General features: G+C 42.7%; 4 protein-coding genes across 5 annotated transcripts; 2 read left to right on the forward strand and 2 right to left on the reverse strand.

Annotated features, from left to right (window-relative positions):
- Window positions 1-6,485: 6,485 nt before the first annotated feature.
- Window positions 6,486-8,772, reverse strand: LOC120449461 (syntaxin-7). The gene is made up of 6 exons (XM_039631933.2): window positions 8,588-8,772; window positions 8,238-8,418; window positions 8,101-8,170; window positions 7,600-7,744; window positions 7,110-7,526; window positions 6,486-7,056 (listed from the first exon to the last, which is right to left on the reverse strand). Exons 2-6 carry the CDS (start codon window positions 8,359-8,361, stop codon window positions 6,961-6,963), a joined length of 852 nt encoding a protein of 283 aa, XP_039487867.1. The 5' UTR covers window positions 8,362-8,418; window positions 8,588-8,772; the 3' UTR covers window positions 6,486-6,960.
- Window positions 8,773-10,195: 1,423 nt separating this feature from the next.
- On the forward strand, window positions 10,196-12,799 carry LOC120448549 (alkaline phosphatase). The gene is made up of 4 exons (XM_039630602.2): window positions 10,196-10,320; window positions 10,891-11,150; window positions 11,420-12,524; window positions 12,661-12,799. Exons 1-4 carry the CDS (start codon window positions 10,245-10,247, stop codon window positions 12,789-12,791), a joined length of 1,572 nt encoding a protein of 523 aa, XP_039486536.2. The 5' UTR covers window positions 10,196-10,244; the 3' UTR covers window positions 12,792-12,799.
- A 621-nt stretch (window positions 12,800-13,420) lies between these two features.
- On the forward strand, window positions 13,421-16,142 carry LOC120447915. Of its 2 annotated transcripts, XM_039629567.1 has the most exons (4): window positions 13,422-13,611; window positions 13,782-14,245; window positions 14,304-14,969; window positions 15,026-16,142. In XM_039629567.1, exons 1-4 carry the CDS (start codon window positions 13,602-13,604, stop codon window positions 15,806-15,808), a joined length of 1,923 nt encoding a protein of 640 aa, XP_039485501.1. In that variant the 5' UTR covers window positions 13,422-13,601; the 3' UTR covers window positions 15,809-16,142. The 2 variants fall into 2 exon arrangements, with proteins under 2 accessions (XP_039485499.1, XP_039485501.1); XM_039629565.2 differs by having other exon boundaries at window positions 13,421-14,245.
- A 742-nt stretch (window positions 16,143-16,884) lies between these two features.
- On the reverse strand, window positions 16,885-20,606 carry LOC120447916 (adult enhancer factor 1). Its single transcript, XM_039629568.1, is given in 3 exon segments — window positions 16,885-18,675; window positions 18,739-19,749; window positions 20,469-20,606. Coding segments are annotated over 2 exon segments (1,389 nt in total). The 5' UTR covers window positions 19,556-19,749; window positions 20,469-20,606; the 3' UTR covers window positions 16,885-18,103.
- Window positions 20,607-20,873: the final 267 nt, after the last annotated feature.

The following is a 20,873-nucleotide window of genomic DNA, read 5'->3' on the forward strand; positions in this document are numbered from 1 at the left end:
AACGCGACAAATAATTTCCATGCAATTTCAAGTGCATATTCAAATTACACTCGATATATTTTACGAACTCTTGCCTTCGATGGGACATCCCAGTTCCAAGCCCGTTAATGAAATGCGACACGTATTTCCCCTGACCCAAAACCATGCTATGGATATCGATGTGGATGGGGATGTGGATGTGGATGTGGATGTGGATCTGGATGACTTTGCCCGTGCCGTCAGTCCACCCGTCCACTGTGTAATAAATATGAGACTCATTAAGAAAACCATAAATAAATGCAGCGTCAGTGCATGACCAACAATTAAGTGCGAGGAGCAGGCCCAAGATCATCCAATCGGGTCTTCGGCTCGAGCGATAAAAGAAGCCACCAGGGGCAGTTAAGTTACAGTGGTTCTGAGGCTGGAAAACTGAAAAAGTTTTAAACATTAATCTGTATAAAGACATATCAGATTAGTGGTCAAATATTCAAGATTTGCATTTAATAAACATTTCTTTTCCACATGAATGATAAAAAGCGATTATAATAAATATAATTTTTCTTTTTGTGAATATATATTGTTTGATTAGTTAGAACCACTGTTCCCTATCCCCAGACAATGTTAGGGCCTTGGTCTGGGTCCGATCGGCTGCAGGAGATGTAACATGAGCAAATAGTGTGATGAGGGCTAGGGCATGACGTCCACAGTCGTGGTGCCCGGCAGTCTGGAGTGACTTGGGCTTGGGTTTTCGATTGGAAAATGAGTGTAGGAATCGGAATTGGAATTGGAATTGGGTCTTGGTCTGGTGGCCACTTGAGGAAACCCGGCGACAAATTTTGTGTGTGTGCTCGCCCAAAAATATCATGACACTTGAATTTGAATCGGTCTCTAAGTCCTAAGTCCGCAGTGGGACAGGTTTTGTTGTATAATTTACTGATCGCAGATGGGGCAGTAGTTCCCTGCACCGTTTTTTGGGAATGCCCGTTCCGAAATTCCATTGAATTTCCACAGAAATACGAAGAAAAAACCGTTTGGCTTGTGAACTCCGGCACCTGTGAGCCATAGATACGATACTCAAGCACAGACACTCCTCCGCACACATAAATGTATGTATGTACATATGTATGTGGCGTATATGTGGGAGTCTATTATAAATTGTAGCCTGCGGCTTGTTATGGATAAAAAACAATCAGGATATATGGATACAGCAGCCAGGCGAGCGGCGCAGACCCACTCCTGATTTCTTCTTTGATTTAACATATGGCCTGGCCAATCCAGAGCCAATCTCCACCAACCACATCCGTATCGCACTTCCGAGGTTTCTGGTCTCGGCCTTCCCTCCAATCGATTGCACAATTTTTCGCATTGTCGCCCTTTTTGGCCAAGCATCCGGCGGCTACTTGGCCGCGCCCGTTTCGTGTCCAAGCTGCGCCCACGGCTTGCATGCGAAATTGCGAAATTGCGAGATACGAAATGATGATGGGTGACTTCCCCATGACCGCTCGAAATCCCTCCGGAGCCATGGGACCCTGGAGTCCCCGCCCGGCACTATTTACTGTGTAAATATTATTCGCGCATATGGACTTGAGGACGTAATCCATAATTGGTTTGACCGTTTGCCATTTCGCTCCATAAGTGGAAAATATTCGAGAGATTGCGCCTCACACAAATGCGAGTAATTTCGAGTGAGAAAAGTGAGGGGAGTTGGATTTTATTGGGTGATGGAAAGTCGATTGAGATTGGCGCATTCATGTACTGAACAATGTGGGGGTGTCATCATACCCCATATCTGAAAACCTATAGTTAAATGTAAGAACATATTGATGAAATATAATATAAAAAAAATAGAATTATAGAGTGATACTTGTTCTTTAAATAAATCTTAATAACCAATTACACCGAAATAGGTTAATATTCAGGAGTTGTTCGCTCATTCAAAATGAAAACAAATCCGATTTTTATATTTATATAAAGATTTGCAATTGCCAAGGCAATCGAAATCAATGATGGCCCATAAATTATCCCAAATCAACTAACAACATGCCCGGACAAATCCCAACGATCCATCTTATTGATAGAGTCCAACTAGCCGCAAATCGAAGCCCTAAATCACTTGGTCTAATGCTCCTCAAATTAGTCTGCCATTTGTCGGATCTCTTCCACTTCCATCTCCACTTCCACGGCAACCCTCCCTGCCTTCGAATATGAATCATTCCGCCTAATGAATGTGTCTGTCACTTGCTGTCAACACGTTGCCGAGGAGCAGGCCCCCCGATCCTCCCAGATATCCTCCCTATATGGATGGGTGGGTCCCCTCATAAGTCACGGCCCTTACTCCCGAATATGAAATGGAGCGGCCAGAAGGAGGAGAAGGCCTGCAAATCGGCGATGGGCTATATTTAATACAGAGTGACATTAATGTCAGCCACAATTAGTGGGGGTGGAAAACGCCAGCGGAAAAGCGAAAAGCGAAAAGCGAAAAGGAAGAAAAACAAGGCGTTTTGGAAAAAGAAACAATCAAAAAACGATCAACGAGCCAACCAGAAATAATTTGACAGCCATCGGGGTCGGGGTCTGGAAAATTGAGATATATATCTACACGCTTGCAGATGAGGCTGATCATCCGATGATGATCATTTTGTTATTGCAGCTTTCGACCCATTTTTTTTGTTTTTTGGTACGTGTGGTTGAACCCTATGAACTACGAAATTCGCCCTGGCCGTGGCCTTTTGTCTGGCTTTTGTTGCCAATTCGTAAACAAACAATTACACAACAGAGCATCGGCAAATGGGCCACAAAAAGTAGATACTCCATCCACGACGCATTAGAGACACCTTCCCCGAATCCTCGCACAAATCGCACACAATAGGATGTCAGAACTCGAGCACGGTGGCACTGGCATCCCTATATATCGACTATATCGCCAGCCTCAGTTGTCCGTCAGACTGACTCTAATCCCGGTCTGCGGCCTCACATGTCTCAATACTCCGTTACAGTTGCGAATGCTATTTCGATTTTCGGATGCGCTCGAATTTATGGACGATCTCTTTGTAGTCGTAATCCCAGCCCCGTCGGTGGTATGGGGCCCTCAAAGATCCCTGCAAATTGTTATAAAAAACAGCCTCAGCGCCCCTGGCTCGGGAAATTGTTCATTTTTCGCTATCTTTTTGCTGTGTTGACGCTTTTCTCACACAGTTCGCCGGGCGCGTGGTGTGTGTATGAAGTGAATCAGATAAAAGATATAGTCGAGCGTGTTTATATTGAGCGAAGAGCAGAGTAGCTAGAGTTCTACAGTGGGTGCTACAGTAGCTGCAACTGAAATTAATTGCTTCGTAGATGATTTCAGCTTACCATGCTGATAAGCACAAGGTAATATCTTAGATCATTATCTGCAGAAAATCACATATTAATCCCTTGACGATCCTGAAAAAAGTCATTTAACGTGATAGTTCGCTTGACCCTAATAATTTTTTGATGATATATTGACATTTTAATATTATCAACATTCCAAAAATATCGTGTAGTATGATTTAGTATATAGTTCTCCTGAATCCTATCTGTGTGGATGGCATAAGGTCAAGTGCTTGTCTTTATTATAGACAATTTCAGTTCTGTAAATGGAAATACATTTTGATCTCGTATGGCCTGATATTTGGAGTGCCCGAAACCTAATTTGGCATAAGGCGTAGTGCCCACTGTGCTCCGGTGGGGCACTTGCCACTGAGCGGCAGCAGCAGGCTCCACTGTGCTGCCACAGTGGCAACCACATAAACGGGCACCGGCGGCGTCTGCCGTTTGGGGCGGCCAAGATCAAAGAGCAGCGAGCGCTGCCTGCAAATCGGTTAAATCTTTTGAAATGTGCGCACTTTTTGACACCCAATTTGTTTAGAAGTGTGCGCACTGCGCACCAGCTACCAGATGGAGAAAAGGGGGGTTTGGCGGTCTTAGTGGGCCAAGGGAGGTGCAGGGGGGAGTCTTCTTAAACAGCTCATAAATTCGCAGCTACACAGGAAATAATGTTGCACCTTTAGCCTTACATTGTCACAATAATTTATTTTATATGCAGTAAGGGAAAATGGGAATATGAAGATATTAAATCGAAAGGTGAAGGATGAATATAATTCCTCTTAGGTTTATAAATAATCCAATTTCAATTAACAGGGTTAACAGAACAACAGTAGTATGATATAAATAAATAGTTTCATTAATTTACATATACATATATATAATGCTTTTTGGATTAGACGAATTGTTTTTTCCTCTGTATAAAGGAAAAACTGATACTCGTATCGTGGAAAACCACTCCGAGTGAAAGGGAGAGGCAGCACATCAGTGGGAAACTTTTTCTGCGAATTTCATTAATAAAACTGTCGAAAGTGTTGGGCATCAGGTGCTGTACCCCCTGCCGCCCGCCAACAGGTGAAAACAGAACAATCAAACGAAACTTTTGATTTGGCATTTTTGTTTTTAATAAAAATTCAAAAGATTTACAGCACTTCTCCGCAAGTAATTCCACTTAAGACGCTGTAAGAAAAGAGGAATCGAGGGGCATTGGCACTACGTCTTCCATTCATAAAAACGCTTAATTAAGAATTTTTCCAAATAAAATGGGGGGCGTGGTAGCGAGTTGGAAATGGGATAATAATAAGTTTATTGATTTGGGAAATGCCACAACCGGATGTTTATTCACCACGCACTACCAAATCATTACTACATTCATCAGAGTTATGGAAGGGAGCTGATCGTAAAGCAACGTGCGAAACGTGCAGGGATTATCGGGGTTTAGAAACCGGAAGATATGCGCGATTGCCATTTCACAGTTTTCCCTCGGTCTAAACTTCAATTTTCCCAGGCCAGAAATTCCAAAATCCTGGCTAGCAAGTTGGTAAGTCAATCCACCGCTTAGCAAGTTTGGGAATTTCCACTGGCCGTTCTACTGTCATCCAAAGTCAAAACATGCGGCTTGTGTTCGCACATTGTGTTGGGAAAATCACCAAAGACGGAGGCTGGATTTATTTGGACAAAATGACTTTGCAAATGAGCAAATGAGCAAATGAGATTCGGTGGCTGTGGCCGTCGACCACCGAAGATGTCAATATTATCATGGTTCCAGGTTTAGCGATTCCGGCCTATGCAAACAACAGCCTTTTGGCCACGACTACCAGACTAACAGACTACCAGGCTACCAGACTACCTGCTGTTTCCAAGGGCCATGTAGGTGTGCATAGTTTCTGTTAATGTCCAACTCCTCCGCCACTCGAGCTCGCAACGTGACCCATGGCCCCGGGTCGGGATTTGGTCCCGGATTGTCCACTGACCGACCTGCCAAGTGCCACATGTAGTCATAATCGATGTGATTAGGCCGTGATGCCTGTGCAACGATCGGAGTCTAACCCTTGGCCCCCACGGACGAGTAATCAATAATTCCCAATCGATGTGGTCGGGCGTTTCGGTGACGTATTTGGACAGCCACTGACAGCCAAGCGGCCCAAAAGAAACAACCAGAAAATGGTCAAGAATTCCCACAAGCTTATTTTCAGATACTCTGCGAACTGCAAATTTTTTGTTATTTATATTTATAATGGTTTACGGTTGACACTACAATAATAAAATTTATAAGCAAATATATAGATTTAAAATTCAGATTACTTAAATGATTAATTTCATGTTATTGCCTTAATTAAAAAAATATATAAATATTCGCTTTTCATTAACAGAATTCAGATAATAATAATTGTTTACAAAACACCCAAATTTAAAATAAGATGTTTAGTAACCCATAAACTTTATATTCCATTTGATAACAATATACCTTTTCACATTTTGAAATACCTAATCCACTTTACTGATTGATTCAATATACCCCGCGTACCGCAGGGCAGGTATCCGAATCGACTTGGGCCAGAAATAACTGGATGACTTGGCGGGAAATGATTGTTGGCGAGCCCCGGGGCGAGATCGAGAAGGAAATGAGCTGCACTTAAATGCATGCGAGAAAACCACTCGATGCCAACAAGTGGATAAGAAGCCACCACACAAATGATGCCCAAACGAACTATCAATGTCAGTGAATTGGCAAAAAATTTAAACTCAATTTGTATGCAGGCCAGCGGAGTTGGAATTCCAAATGCGGAGGAAGATGGGGTCCGGCGACGAGGAAACCCTTTAGCTGCGGCTGACACACCTCAACGATGCAGCAAGCTGAAGTGGGTCCACCGCATCCAGGTCTGTCGCGGCATTAATGTGCCAGAGGAGAGTGTGCGCTGAACACCCAGTCGGATTGGTATTGGGATCGAGATCGGGACGGGAGTTGGAGGTCCAGCTCCTAAGCCGCTAAAGCATGCGTAACAATGGCCAACACGAAATCTTAATGATCACTAAGCCAAGAAGGAGTCGATGATCGTGCACTTTTCCGAATGCCCAAAAGAGCTGGCGAGTTCCATTCATTGATTCATTCAGGTCGGGCCCTAAATGAAGTGCTCCAAGTGCTTTCAACGCACGCAGGATCGATTTTCATGTTTATTATTTCATTTTTCGTACATGTGTGTATGCCATCGCATATATGGCTTCCTCTGCCTCTTAACTCTAAATACAATACAATACAAAGCGCTGGCGAATGAATTTCGGAACATAATTAGAATTTAAAGCCAACAGTTGTTTATCAATACTAATAATCAATATACAGGGTGCGTAATAATAAAAGCAGTACACATAAAATATAAGATATTTTTTAAAGCAAATATAACATATGCACGTGCCGGTGAATACTCCTGGAAACACTCAATCTTTGTCTTCGAGTTTTGCGATTTAGCCAGTATTGGAAGTTGGATTAAGGATTGAAGCCACAATCTCGCCTAAGGTCCAAAGGAGTGGGTGGGGAATTATGGGTTATTATGGGGTTAGGGGCCTTCATGCGGAAACTCTTGTCTTTTCACAACATTTAACTAGTTTGGTTTGAATATTCGGATTGGCCGGCTGGCTCTAGTTCTTGAACTGAAAGACGAGTATCAAGATGATGGCCAGCAGCACGGCGCTCAGGATGCCCACCAAAATCAGCTTCTTCTTTCGCACTTTGTTCTGAAAAATAAATTATAATAATTAAGGGAAAACCTTATAGGGAAGGCGCTTACCCTGTAAGAGCTCGCCTTGCGCAGGTTTTCCGTTCCCTGTGAGACAAAAATGCTAGTCTGTTCCACCTGCGACTCGATTGAGTCTACAGTCAGTCCCTGTTCGTAGACCAAAGCGCCCAGCTTTTTGTATATCTCGTTTACGCCCACAATGTTGTTCTCAAGCTCCCGGATGACCTGCTCCTGTTCCTCGAGGGCCTGCAGGTCCACCTGCTCCTGCATCTGAGTTTGCAGTTGCTGTTGGTTTGATTTGCGATTGAAAAAGTTGTCTTCGAAGAAGGAGTTGTTGTCCTGCTGGCTGGCACTGCTGTTGGAGCTGCCGGTACGCGATGAGCCGGGTGGACGGGCGATGTTGTAGCTATCTCCGCGCGCCTGCCGCAACGCCGTCTTCTCGATGTCCGCCGTTTTGCGCTGGACGGCCTGAAAATACCAATGATAAACAATCAGCATGACTCACAAAGCCATTTGCTTATCTTCGAGAACAAAAACAAACCTGGAATGCGGTCAATGCCGCCGTGAACTCGTCCACGAGCCTATCCCGCTGGATCTTCAGGTGGCGCTCCTTGCACTTGTCCACCTCGTTTATTTGATTGTTTGTGTCGGTCACCAGCTGGTTGGTGTAGGTCATTATTTGGTGGCTGTTGGGGTAAGGGATTGTTATTTTCATTTGTGTTTTACATAGATTTGATTGGTGAATCACACGGGGCTGATACGTTTTAACTTTCAAAGGCTATGACTACATTTCATATGCAAAAATTATACTGTTCTGTTGGTTCTGTGGTCGGTTATATCAACCAAACTATATAACAAGGTGTTTTAGAAGATTTTTTTAACGTATTGTAAGTAAGGTTATTCTAAAGATCTGCACAAGGTCTTATGAACTTATGATTTGTCTGACAGATGTTCAATTTATCGATGTATTTCTGCAATGGGTTTTCTCTATGGGGAAGATTTTAAATTCCAAACCAAGAGATCGTAATGAGAATCATCTTACAGCTGTTTTTTGAGCTCCGGAGAATCCTGGGGCGTGTTCAGTTGATTGACCATGCGCTGCATCGTGGACACTGCGAACGAGACAGCAACCTAGATTAGTCATAGGCGAAAGTTGGCAAGTGCTTAGACACCACTTACCATTCTGCTGCACCTTCTGGATGCTGGTGGCTATAATCTGGGCCAGCCTTTGGAAATCTATTTCGCTGAGACCACCTCCTCCGCCCCCGCCACTTAGGCCATTTTCCATATGCTGAAGGTCCATGCTTTCGTAGGCAGACACTTTGGTGACCTTCGAATTATCGCTGGAGACAAGTTTTTCCTGGAAAAGCGAACAAGACAGACAATCGAATTAGCCCTGTGGCCCACTGATATCACATTCACTTTTTCTGCGTCGCAGCCAGGTTCTGGGTTCTATATTCGTGATTGTTTGTTAGTTTGTCGGAATGTTTGCAGTTCACATTCCCTTTGTTTGAAGCGCAATCACTAACCGTTTGTGGTTGCCCTAGCTGCCGTTGGTGACCTTCGCCTATGACCTTGATCTTAGAGCATTTCCTTTGCACTTTTTACGCGTTTCGCAATCTATAATTTGTTGATTTAAGTCCGCAAAATGCTCGCAAAACTGAAATATTAGCTGGGTTTTTACAACAATTGGAACTGAACTGCCAACTTGCGAGAAAGCCACTTTCGAATAACACCTAAAAGTGCCATAGTGCGTTAATGGCACACAGATGTTTTGCAGAACTTCATTGCTACGCTTTACAGCACTAAAACGATATCGATATTTGGCGCGGCATTCGAATAGTTATGTGCTATAAAACCAAATAATTATAACCGTTACTCGTAGAGTAAAAGGGTATACTAGGTTCGTTGAAAAGTATGTAACATGCAGAAAGAAGCTTTTCGGACCATAGAAAGTATATATATTCTTGATCAGCGTCAAAGACGGAGTCGACCATGTCTGCTTGTCCGTCCGTCTGTCCGTCCATATAAACGTCGAGAACGTAGAGATTTGAGATTAAGCATTCAGGTTTCAGAGACATAGATGAAGCGCAAGTTGGTTGACCACCCTAACGCCCACAAACCTCCTTAAAATATTTTAATATTTTTTCACATTTCTTTTAGTCTTCTAAATTTGCAATAATTTTTTTTTCACGCCCACTCTAACGCCCACAAACCGCCAACAACTGTAAGTGTTGAAATTTCTCCTTCGGACTTCCACTAGCTTAGTAACGGGTATAAGAGAGTCGGGAAACTCGCATTCTCTCTTGTTTTTAAATGAAGTACCTAAAATTAAGTATGTAACTATTAAAAATCGATGCATGTATAAAATTAAGCGATATAATGTTTATTATTATTATGTATTATGTTACAACATTTCCTCCAAAATTAAAGAGTTAGTATACATATACCCTATGAAAACATATAAATAAATTTCTGGCAGTTTTTCTCGATTCTATAAATACATTCCCAATTTTGTAAGATAATAAATATACAATAATCTTTAGCTCATCCAGAATGTCATTTAAATTTTCTTAAAATTTAACAATGTACAACCCAGGATAAAAATATAATTTAAAACCTGTTGAGCAGAAAAAAACATTGAAGATTATTACTTTCCATTAAAAATCAAACAACTGGTAGACAAAATAAATGCATCAATTGGATAACAACAAAAGCAAGAACGATTGTAATTAATTCAGTATATTGAAGATTATTATCAGTATCCGGTGTTAGCCAGGGTCAATGAACTTTAATATTGGAATGAACTAGGCTGTTTCGATGCATCCACTAATTACATCATCTCCTACTGCGAAAGATATTATGCAAATGACCTATGCAAGGAACCTGATTTTGGGAAGATGTCATTTGAATCTCAGCTGTGTTTGCTGCATCATTTAAAAAAGGGCATTAATGCCTTCCTTTCATTCAGAAATTCCGGTCGGTAAGTTAATTTAGAAGCTTTCTAATACAGGGACGGGTTTTAATTTATTGTCTCAATGTTCTTGGTAATGCGACTCGCATTTTCGGGCCCAGTTTTACTGGACTTGTATAAATAGGCCTTCCATTCCGAAATGCCGCTTAGTCGATCCGTAGACTTCGTAACGCCCCGAACAGTCGAAAGTTAGTTCATTAAAATTCCGTGCGATGAGTGCTCTCCGGTTCTTTGTGGCTCTTGCCCTCCAACTCACGGCGTGTAGCAGCCAGTACAAATATGGGCCAGGTGCGTATGGACAAGTCGAGATCAAAAACGGGCCCAAATGAAATAATGAAAAAAGAGTGAGAGTGCACCTGGCCGAAAGCAAACTCAAAACATATGCAGAATTGATTAATCAAGTGCTAAATGGAGTATAAAGGTGTTAGCAAAATACTCGTCAATTTAATTAAATATTTGACACCCCACCAAAAGAGCTATCAAATATCAAATTTTCGTAGGAGAAATGTTTTGACGAAACTGGATATAATAAAATAAAATGGATAATAATAATAGTTTTATGTAATTAGTGCTTGATTTCAATACGTTTCTTGCGGCCTTCTATTAAAGTGCTTTCTTCTGAAAGCAATTTCCCTTTTTAATGATTAATTCGAAAGTGGAGTTAAAAACAATGGCAATTGTGTTCGTGTTTTTGCTTTTGTTTTGTAAAACGACACATGTGCTTGGAATTTATAAATTCTTGAGATTGTACTTGAAATATGTATGCATATCAGCTAGTAATAATAGAGGTTTCAATAAATCTGAATAATATGAATTCCTAATTTGTGCTGTAAAAAGGTTGAATTGTATCCCTTTCAGAGCAATCCTGGGACCTAGACTCCATTTCCGAATTGAAGAGCAAGGAGTTCTGGTTCCACGACGCCCAGCGCACGCTCTACAATAAGCTATCCACTCCACCAAACCAGTACCGTGCCAAGAATGTAATCTTTTTTCTGGGCGATGGGATGTCCGTTCCCACCGTAACCGCAGGAAGGATCTTCGATGGACAGCTGCGTGGAGTCGTGGGCGAGCGGAATCGTCTGGAGTTCGAGAAGTTCAACTATGTGGGTCTGTCAAAGGTACGTATGTTCTTATTTCAAGCCATAATATATGGCTTAAAATAAAATAATCAATACTAATATTATTATTTTGCTTGGCTCAACAAGTTATTTATAAAAATACAATATACAAAGGCATTGCAAGCAAAACCTACACTATAAACATTTTATATATTAATTATATTATTGCACTATTAAGAAGTCTTCGTTTGAAGTACACGAAGTCCTTCGCAGTCCCAATAAATTGCTAATCAATTTAGGAATTCCGTTAACAACTTTTTTCATTGTAGACCTATTGCGCCAATAAACAAGTGGCTGACTCCGCCTGCACAGCATCGGCCTACCTGTCTGGGATCAAGGCAAACTATCTGACCATCGGAGTGACCGCCGATGTGGAGTTGAATGACTGCAAAGGATCGCGCTTGCCACAGAACAGGCTGTCCTCTATCGCCGCCTGGGCGCTTAAAGGAAGCAAATCCGCCGGACTGGTGACCACCACTCGGGTTACCCACGCCAGTCCGGCCGGGGTTTATGCGCACACCTCGAACCGCGATTTCGAGAGCGACTACGACGTGACGAAGTTGGGTCAAAATCCGGGAAATTGTCCGGATATCGCCCAGCAATTGATAGACGGAGAGGTGGGCAAGCGATTGCGGGTGGTAATGGGTGGAGGGACTATTAAATTCCTGCCCAATACCACGACCGATGTGTACGGAAACAAGGGTCAGCGGTTGGATAATAGGAACCTCATCGAGGAATGGCAACAAACTAAGCCGGGTAATGCTAAGGTGGTGTTTAATCGAACGGATCTTCTGAACAACGATCCGCAGAACACTGACTTCCTGCTGGGGCTCTTCAATGCCTCTCACTTGGCTTACCACATGGACGACAGCATAGACACACCCACACTACCCGAGATGACGGCGGCGGCTATTAATGTCCTTTCCCGAGATCCAAATGGGTATTTCCTTTTCGTGGAAGGAGGTCGAATCGATCATGCCCATCATGAGACCAAGGCCAAGAAAGCTCTGGATGAAACCGTCCAGTTTTCGGACGCAGTAAGAAAGGCACGACAACTCACAAATCCCTGGGACACCTTAATCGTGGTGAGTGCGGACCACGGACACACGGTCACGATCAGCGGATATCCGGATGTAAACAACAGCATAGTAGGACTCAACTCCGAGCTGAGTAATGTGGACCAGCTGCCCTACACGGCCATCTCATATGCCAACGGCCCGGCCTACGAGAGATTCTATCAATCGACGGATGGAGAGGTGGAGCGCGTAGATCTTCGTACCCTGGACTTTTCCAATCCGGATGCAATGTATCCGCATGGAGTTCCCATGACCGAGGAGACTCACGGCGGTGGCGATGTGGCCGTCTATGCTCATGGTGAGTTGGAGGTCCATGTTTTTTTTTTGGGTTTGAAGTTTAATGTCTAGATTAGTTTGAAGTTATCTATATAATCTATATTCACTACAAATTAAAACTTTTTAAATTTATAAATTTTTTTTATATCTTCTTTAAGGTCCATGGTCTCATCTCTTCACTGGAGTTTACGAACAAAGCACTCTACCTCATTTAATGGGCTTTGCTTCTTGCTTAGGACCTGGAATTACATATTGCGATCTGCAGCCAAAAGCGAGATACACTCCATAGAATATTGCCTAGGAATAAATTGAAAATGTTTAGCCTAGGATATTAAATGTAAAGACTTTAATAAAAATATATATCTAATATCTCAAATATCTCAAATATCTGTTATTTGCGGTTTGTGGGAATGGCAATCTTCTGAGACTATGCCGGAGTTTCTAGAATCTGCTTGTTTAATTTTAACTTTCTTTCTTACCGAGATCCCGACGTTTATACGGCCATACAAAAAGATATATAGATTCGTAAACGCTTTCTTCTACCTGTTACTAACTTTTCAACGTATATAGTACATATGTATGTGTATGTGTGTATCTAGACAAATAATAGGTATGAAAATAAAACAGAACAAAAGAGAATACTATAGTCGAGTACCCGAATATCAGATACCCGTTACTCAGGTAGTAGAATATTGGTAGAAAAAATATATACAAAGTTGGGCTGTTTGTGGGCTGTTTGTGGGTGTGGCTATTGATATATATATTGTATTTTACATGGTCGGAAACGCTTCCTTCTGGCCTTTACATACTTTTTATACTTTTGACTCCACTTAATTTCGATGTTATCGCATAGATGAAAAAACCGTTAGACCCTTTAGTATCGATTGTTTTACCGTTCAGATATCTTTAGGCGGTCTATCAACGGTCACACTTAAATTATCACCGGCAAAAGAAAAACAAATTGCGTTTTAAATACTTGTGAAATTCTAGCTTAATTACTGTTTACGCTTTCTGATGTCCACCACAAATAACTACACAACGGGAGTACTCGTCTATATAGTGAACGGAATCCTGAAAAAGAGAACCTGAAGAATAGTAAATGCTCACCGGTATTGAAATGGATTCCAATAAAGAGAAGTATTAATGAGTTTTGCAAGGAACTCAGATAGCATACATGCCACCATAAATCCATTAACGGTTCCTTTCTATCCACCGCCGGATTCGGACGTGGAAATGGCCTCCGTCATGTCAAATGCCGAATCGGATACTAACAAATCAGATACCAAATCAGACACCAAAACATGTGCAAAATCAAATGCCAAATTAGACGGCAGATCAAAATTAGAGTCGGAAGTCAAACCTCAGGCGGACCCGGTGGAGGCTTCCCCTAGAAAGGGGCACCTCAAGAGAACCAAGGAATGTCCTGCTCCGTTAAATGCTACTCCCCAGAAACTAAACTGGAAGTGGAACCTTCGGATCTTGATCTCAAATCTGTACATGAAGACCGAGGATCGTCTTCCGGGAGCATGTGTTTCCAAGTGTCTTTACAATACTAGCCTGTGCACCGAAAGACATCGGTGCTCGGTGCTCCCGAATGGCCCCAATTTTACGGCCGTTCAGGCGCTGCGAACCACGTTGCATGGCCAGCACTACGATACATTCCTGGACATCTTGGAGATGATGGTCATGCAGGGTGTCTACCCAGGCGAAGGAGTCTTTGACAGACTGATAGATATGGCCATGGTTAATTATATAATTCTCTGCTGTCACATTGTAATAATATTGTAAATCCCTTATGCAGATCCTAATTGCCAAAGAGATAAGCGTGAAGGAGCTGGGCGACACCTACAACAAGCTTATACGCACCTTCTTTCTTCTGGTCGACGCCTTTCCTCCCTGCTGGACAGCACTGCGTCCTTACTACTTGAGTTTTCTTGGTGTTAAGAGTCCTGCCTTACGTCATATACGTTCAAGCGATACTCCCCAAAAGTTGCAGTTTTATTTGGATCTTTTTGAGGAAAATCTCACGCATTGCAGCGATGAAGAAATACGGCAAAATACCAAATTCTATGAAAAGTTTGTGTTTAATTTTTCAGAAGAAGAGGATGCGAATATGTCACAGGAGACGGTATTTTTACGACATGTACAGCAGTATGACTGGCTGAGTGGGAAGCTTTGCCTGGATGACTTTAAGAGAATGTCACCCGCCGTCCGATTGGCACGGCTATGTGATGTCTTGAATATGCTCACGTGGGTACTGGAAATGGAGTTCCTCTCCTGGCTGGATCATAACAGGTTTAGGCAGTCGGAGTCGGAGTTGTATCAGGAGAACTTCAAGTCATTTGCCTCGATTGTATTTGGAATGTCGGCAGAAACGCGTCTAACCGACATCGTTAAGCAAATTATGAGGCTGTATGGACAGGCAGTGGCCAAGTCCATGTTCCCAGAACGCCAGAGAATTCTCCAGGTAGGCTTGTCATGTTTTGGGTTTAAAGCTTTATGTAACTATTTCCGTTCTATTAGCGCCTTGTTTCTCTCATTATCGAGGTAAGCAATACTGCCGAGCTAAAATACGTGGATAGTGCTGTAATCTATCCGAGCCTGGGACGCAAAACACGTCTGCTCATCGCAGACTTCTTCAAGATTTTTAGATCACAGAATCCCAAACAGATTAGCACCTACCTAAAGACTATTCCGCTGCTGGACCACCCATATCTCCGCTACGAGTTCACTGACCACTTTTTGAGGATCTTTTCCTTTCCCAAAAAACTTCCATTTGGACCGCAGAAGGTTGTCGAAGAATTCAGAGCTCGTCAATGGATAAAGTACAAACTAAAAAGTGAGTTTGCGGATGACGACGACGAGCAGTTGTCTCGTGAGGATTACCTAGCATTACTTCTTAACGCCTTAAAAGACTACGACAAGTGGTTAAATCTTGAAGGCTTCTGGAAGTACCTAAAGAGCAAGGAGCTCGTGCAGCCATTGACTGCGAGGATCAGTTCTGCGGAAATGGTTGTAACCGAAGCGCCGGTGTTCAGGCTAGATACGTTAGAGGAGAAGGTACCCACCTGGGACGCGTACATGAACAATAAGATATTTAAAGGTCAGCCAAAGGTAAATCTGCCGGTGGCCAGAATCAATATGGCCAAGATGTGTGTGCGCTATGGCGAGGATGTCCGACAGATGAGATTTTTGAGACGACTACTTCAAATCGACGTTTACAAAGAGGTCGATGTGTCGGACTGGTTAATCTATCTGAACAACTTCATTGGCGAACCCGAGTCCTTTGAATCGGGGGGAATCTGAGTGCCCATAAAATTATTTTATATACGAGGCTCACCTACGTTAAGGAATAACGTACCGAAAGTTCAAACTTAGTTATTTTAAGCTTATGGAATACATCAGTGTGTAAAAAGTTTTTTGTTTTTTCTTGTGTTAACTTGAAGTATTCTAAATGGTTTTAAATAAGAATGCATTTGATTCATTTGCCATTTGTCATAATTTCCGTTTCTGTATTTCTCCGTTGCAAATATATATTTATGCTGTAACTAAATACACAATTACGTACACATTTACATATAAATACAGCTACTGCGCATGTACATACATACATTAATAAATATATATGTGTATAATTATACAATATTATCGCGATTTGTTTTTAAGCCTTTTGCTTGTTGGTTTTTTTGCAGTTACTCATCCTTCTGCCACCTCGAATTGCCTAACGATTCTTGTCTTTGTTCATTGTATGTCTAAATTCTTTGCAGTTTTACATTTTACACACTCAACTATCATTAAATTATGGTCTTAAATGCTAATCTCACTACTTCACTTATATATTAAGTTTATGCATACGCTGGGGAGGGTTAGAGAAGCTGCCACAATGCCACAATCCGAACTGCATCTGCATTCTGTATTAGGCTTTCATGTTAAAGCGACCTATCTAATACTCTAGGAGTCTTAGATCCTAGTGACGATCTGCATTCAGGGCTTCGAAAGTCATAGTACGGATTCAAGCGGATTCATACTCTGCTAGGTTGGGATTTGTTTTTCGTTTCTGCTGTCTTGTTTTGTATTTGTATTTGTTAACACTACACATTTATCAACATTTATTTAATATTCATTCCATATAGGCTAGGTTTCTTTGAATGTATCTCGACTTCCCGGCTTGAAATTGATTCGTATACATTTGGGGACTTCCATTTTTGTTGCGCTTTGAAATCTATAGGAACTTGATACAGGAGTCTTTTCTGTTTGACCCTTGCTGCAGTTTTTAAAGGTATTAAAGGCGACCAGGGATTGAAAACAAAAGGAAAGGACAATCAAGCTGTGAGGAAACCAAGGGTTACATAAAATAAAGGGGTAACATAAAAAGTCACATGTTGTATTTTTAGAAAATATTATTTTCTTTTTTAAAAAGGTTTTCGTTTACAATTTAGTTAAACTCTCTCCTTAACGCCGCTGCTTTCGCTTTATACATACAAATTGGAGTTGGGCTTTGTACAGAACTTGTTGCTTTCCTATTTCACAATCGTAATTAGTTATGAATTAATTAGCGTTACTTTGTGTTTACTTCATTAACTAATATTTAAGCGAAGGCCATAGTGACAGCTTTTGTGTTTCCAAATTATGCCAATGCTGAAATTAAAACTACTAAGACTAATCAATTAAAATTAACAAAACGCTGATTTTAAAACTATGGCTCTCTAGGGACTAAGAGCTAATTAGATAGTTTCGACCACTTAACACTATTAGAATTTTTTTGTTTGCCGTATTCTGTTCAGGATATTTTTGTTTAAGTTTTGCTGATAAGTTTACGGAGTTAAATAATTAAGCTATAAATTTTATAAACAAATTGTATTTGTGTTAGCCCAGACCAAAACACGCCCTTGCAAGATGGCGAAAAAACGTTGCCAACTTTGAGTTGTGCAACAATTTTTAACTTTAAATGCTAAATTAAACAATTTAAAAGTGAGTCGGATTGACAAATTTAAAATCTGAAACAGGTTCGCACTTCGGGAAGCATTTTAGTTGTTTTTCTTACACGCAATGACTTTTTGCTTTTTACGGGTTTAGTTTACTTTTACTATTAGCAAATTATTTTCACTCTAGTTAGGGTTAGAATTATTTAATTGAGTAGAGAGTGGTTTAATCTATTTCAGGGGCTGAGAGGGTGGTGAATGTGAGATGGGGTGCGCTGCTAAAGAGACAACTCTGTGCTAAGGTCTTTCATCTGTTTTTTGTTTAGCTTTACTATTATTTTAGTATTTCTTTTTTTTGTTAACGGTTTGGGAGCTCTGGGTGCTGGTGTTGGCGCCTTTCGTTTAGCTACTTTTGAAGCGTTTGCTATACATTCATCTTGGTAAGTTCTTAGTCACACATTTAAACCCTAACAACAACAACAATGTTCGCTACAATTAAACAACTAACAACAACGTAAGCGTACACACCAAACATGGCTCACTTCTAGCTCGATCGCTGCTCCTCTTTCTGCTTCTGAATTTCCACTACATCCGCTTCCACTTCCGAATCCTGCTCCTGTTCATTCTCGTCATCTACATTCTCCTCCTTGAGCATATACTCGAGGAGCAGCTCATCGACTCATCCCTCGCGTTGCGTTTCCGCCGCCGCTGACGTAGTGGTTGTACCACCATTCGATGGTGACTCCACCTTGATCACCCCAAGCTGCTGCAGTTCCTCGCGTGTGTGCTGGATGCGGCCCACCACAACGCCGCCCATGGTCACAAAGCTCCCGTCCGCCGTCACAGCGCCCAATTGCATAGCGCTGGATAAATCACCTATAGCGGCCACATTAAAATGATGGTGCGGCGAGCCATCCTGAATGTGCTGGTGCTGCTGGTGATGCTGGGCCACTGTTGTGGCGGAGGGCAACGTGGTGATGGTGACTCCTCGCTGGTCGATATGCTGCTGCTGCTGGGACGGAGGGTGGTGCTGATGCTGCTGCTGTTGATGGTGGTGATGGTGTTGCTGCTGCTGGTGCTGATGGTGGTGTGCCGCCAACGGCATTCGTCCTAGTCACCCCTCCTCCTCCTCTGTTTTGATCTTAACAGGAACGTAGACTTTGTCCATGACATGGATCTTTATGTGGTTGTTGAGCGTGCTGGACTGTCGAAACTGCTTCTTGCAGATGACGCACTCAAAAGGCTTTTCACCTAAAAAATAGGAGAACATTTAGTTTTGGTCAATATCGTAGAATAACTCACTTCATCACTCACCCGTGTGGATCTTCACATGGTTGGCCAGAGTGCTCAGCTGTCGAAAATGCTTGGGACAATAGTTGCAGTTATAAGGCTTCTCGCCCGTATGGATCTTCAGATGGTTCGTCAGTGTCGACGATTGACGGAAGGTCTTATCACAAACGTTGCATTTGTAGGGCTTCTCGCCAGTATGGATCTTTACGTGGTTGGTCAGTGTGCTTAGCTGCCGGAAGCGACGATCACAGACGGTGCAGTGGAAGGGTTTCTCCGGCTCGCGGACAGCTCCCCCTCCGCCTACGGTAGCGTTGCCCTCACCGGGATGCTCGCTATGTCCATTGGCCAGATAATGCTCACTATGGATCGTTGTTGGACTATGCGTGGTCAGGTGCGTCAGATGTGGAGGCGGTGGCGGTGGTTGTTGTTGCTCCGCCGCAGCAGCTTGAGCTGCTGCAGCCTGGGCAGCTGCCATGGCCGCTGCTTGGGCGGCACTATGCGCCTCCGCCGAGATCCCGCTTAAGTGCATCTGGAAGGGCAAGGGGAGTTCCGTGGGTGGCGGTGGCACAGAGGGTGGTCCGCTCGACTGCTGTTGCTGCTGCTGCTGATGATGTTGTTGTTGCTGCTGCTGCTGCTGCTGCTGTTGTTGTTGTTGTTGTTGCTGCTGCTGCTGTTGGACCGCCGCCATGTGAGCTGGATGCGTGGCCTGGGTGACCGTCTCATTGTTATTACTGTTTGCTATGGTGGTTTGGGGCTGGGCGGCCACTATGACGATGTCGCAGTTACTGCTCATCGCCGTAGCAGCGGCATGGGCATGGGGCAGGCTTTTGATATGCATCATGGACTGCTCTTGCTGGGATTAGGTAGCCTGGACTCGGGACTCGGAGCTGAGTTGAATCTGATGGAATAGTACAGGGAGACTGTGGTACCTTGGTGACTTGAACAGAAAGCTGGCTAACAAACTAAGATCGATGCTTCAAAAATGCCACGACATGCTCATCTTGGGCGCTTCTTTGATTTTGTAGCTGCTAGTGCCTGGGTTTGGAGAACGGAGATTGGGATTAGTTGAGTCGGCGGCTTGGCTTTTTGGTATGCAAAAATATGTGAGGAATTCCCAAAACATACGAAATACCTAAATGCGAAATTATAAATCTAAATTATTCAATAGCTGACACACTTTGATAGCTGGGCTCCCAGCTCCACCTCCTCCCCTTGCAGCCCTCTTTTCATACATTCCAACGGTTCTATTTATGCCTTTTTAGTGAAACGGATTGAAATCCATTTTGTGTCCTAAAGGGCTTATTACTCCTTTATCATCATCACACAAATTTTAGATCCAAATCGGATGATCATAAGCAAAATCCTCCTTAGATTTTATAAACCTCAGGGTATAAAAACATCGACTATGAGGCGATTAAGAGCATTAATTATTATGCATTTTGAAACAAAATAAATACGCGCGCGCTGCATGTAACTTTTTATATATTTGAACGCTGGTTTTTACGTCCGCCGGACAAGTTACCTGGCGCGCCCCCCGCTCTCCGCCCACCACACACACGCGCACAGAAAGGCCAACACAACTCGCACACACATGGAGCACTCAGATATCTCTCTTTTTTTTTTGTTGAATTGACAGCGTGTTACTTTCTCGCCAAATTACATGTGTTTTACTCGCAACTAAAGAAGTTACTGATAACTTTACCAATAAGATAAAACACGAAACGGAGGAGAGATCGCCAGGATTCCGGACTGACCTTTTTTGGGCGGGCTTTTTGGGGGATATTTTTCCTTTTTTTCAAAAGCAGTTTTTCCACTAACACGTTGCCTTCAGATCGCCCCTCTCGTTCCCTTCCCCACCTAAAAGTCACAACCACTTTCAGTCGCACACACATGCACATACACTAGCACACACGTACACGTACTGTGTAAAAGCTCTTTTGAGGTTAGGAGACTTTTAATTTTGGAGCTCTCCGCTCGAAAATGTCCATTGTTTTTCACACGCCTATAAACTCGACTTTTACCAAATGATTCCACATTCGAATTGGGTATTCTGAGAGACACATTTAAACTCTCCTCGGTCGCCCACACATTGACCTACCTTTCCATTTTGTGGCTGTGCTGTGTGGGGCCTTTCAGGTTTAGATTTCCCCCCGTTTTAC

The sequence above is a fragment of the Drosophila santomea genome, chromosome 3L, assembly GCF_016746245.2.
Source record: "Drosophila santomea strain STO CAGO 1482 chromosome 3L, Prin_Dsan_1.1, whole genome shotgun sequence".
Classification (NCBI taxonomy): Eukaryota; Metazoa; Arthropoda; class Insecta; order Diptera; family Drosophilidae; genus Drosophila; species Drosophila santomea.

Bases quoted from the DNA above. Each gene is read 5' to 3' on its own strand.
- LOC120448549 (XM_039630602.2), top strand. From the start codon at position 10,245: ATGAGTGCTCTCCGGTTCTTTGTGGCTCTTGCCCTCCAACTCACGGCG. The intron at 11,151-11,419 runs GTACGTATGTTC...TTTTCATTGTAG, and splicing joins ACTATGTGGGTCTGTCAAAG to ACCTATTGCGCCAATAAACA. The intron at 12,525-12,660 runs GTGAGTTGGAGG...ATCTTCTTTAAG, and splicing joins TGTGGCCGTCTATGCTCATG to GTCCATGGTCTCATCTCTTC.
- LOC120449461 (XM_039631933.2), bottom strand. From the start codon at position 8,361: ATGGACCTTCAGCATATGGAAAATGGCCTAAGTGGCGGGGGCGGAGGA. The intron at 7,745-8,100 runs GTAAGATGATTC...TTACCCCAACAG, and splicing joins CCGGAGCTCAAAAAACAGCT to CCACCAAATAATGACCTACA. The intron at 7,527-7,599 runs GTTTGTTTTTGT...TGGTATTTTCAG, and splicing joins CGGCATTGACCGCATTCCAG to GCCGTCCAGCGCAAAACGGC.
- LOC120447915 (XM_039629565.2), top strand. From the start codon at position 13,646: ATGAGTTTTGCAAGGAACTCAGATAGCATACATGCCACCATAAATCCA. The intron at 14,246-14,303 runs GTTAATTATATA...TCCCTTATGCAG, and splicing joins GACTGATAGATATGGCCATG to ATCCTAATTGCCAAAGAGAT. The intron at 14,970-15,025 runs GTAGGCTTGTCA...CCGTTCTATTAG, and splicing joins AACGCCAGAGAATTCTCCAG to CGCCTTGTTTCTCTCATTAT.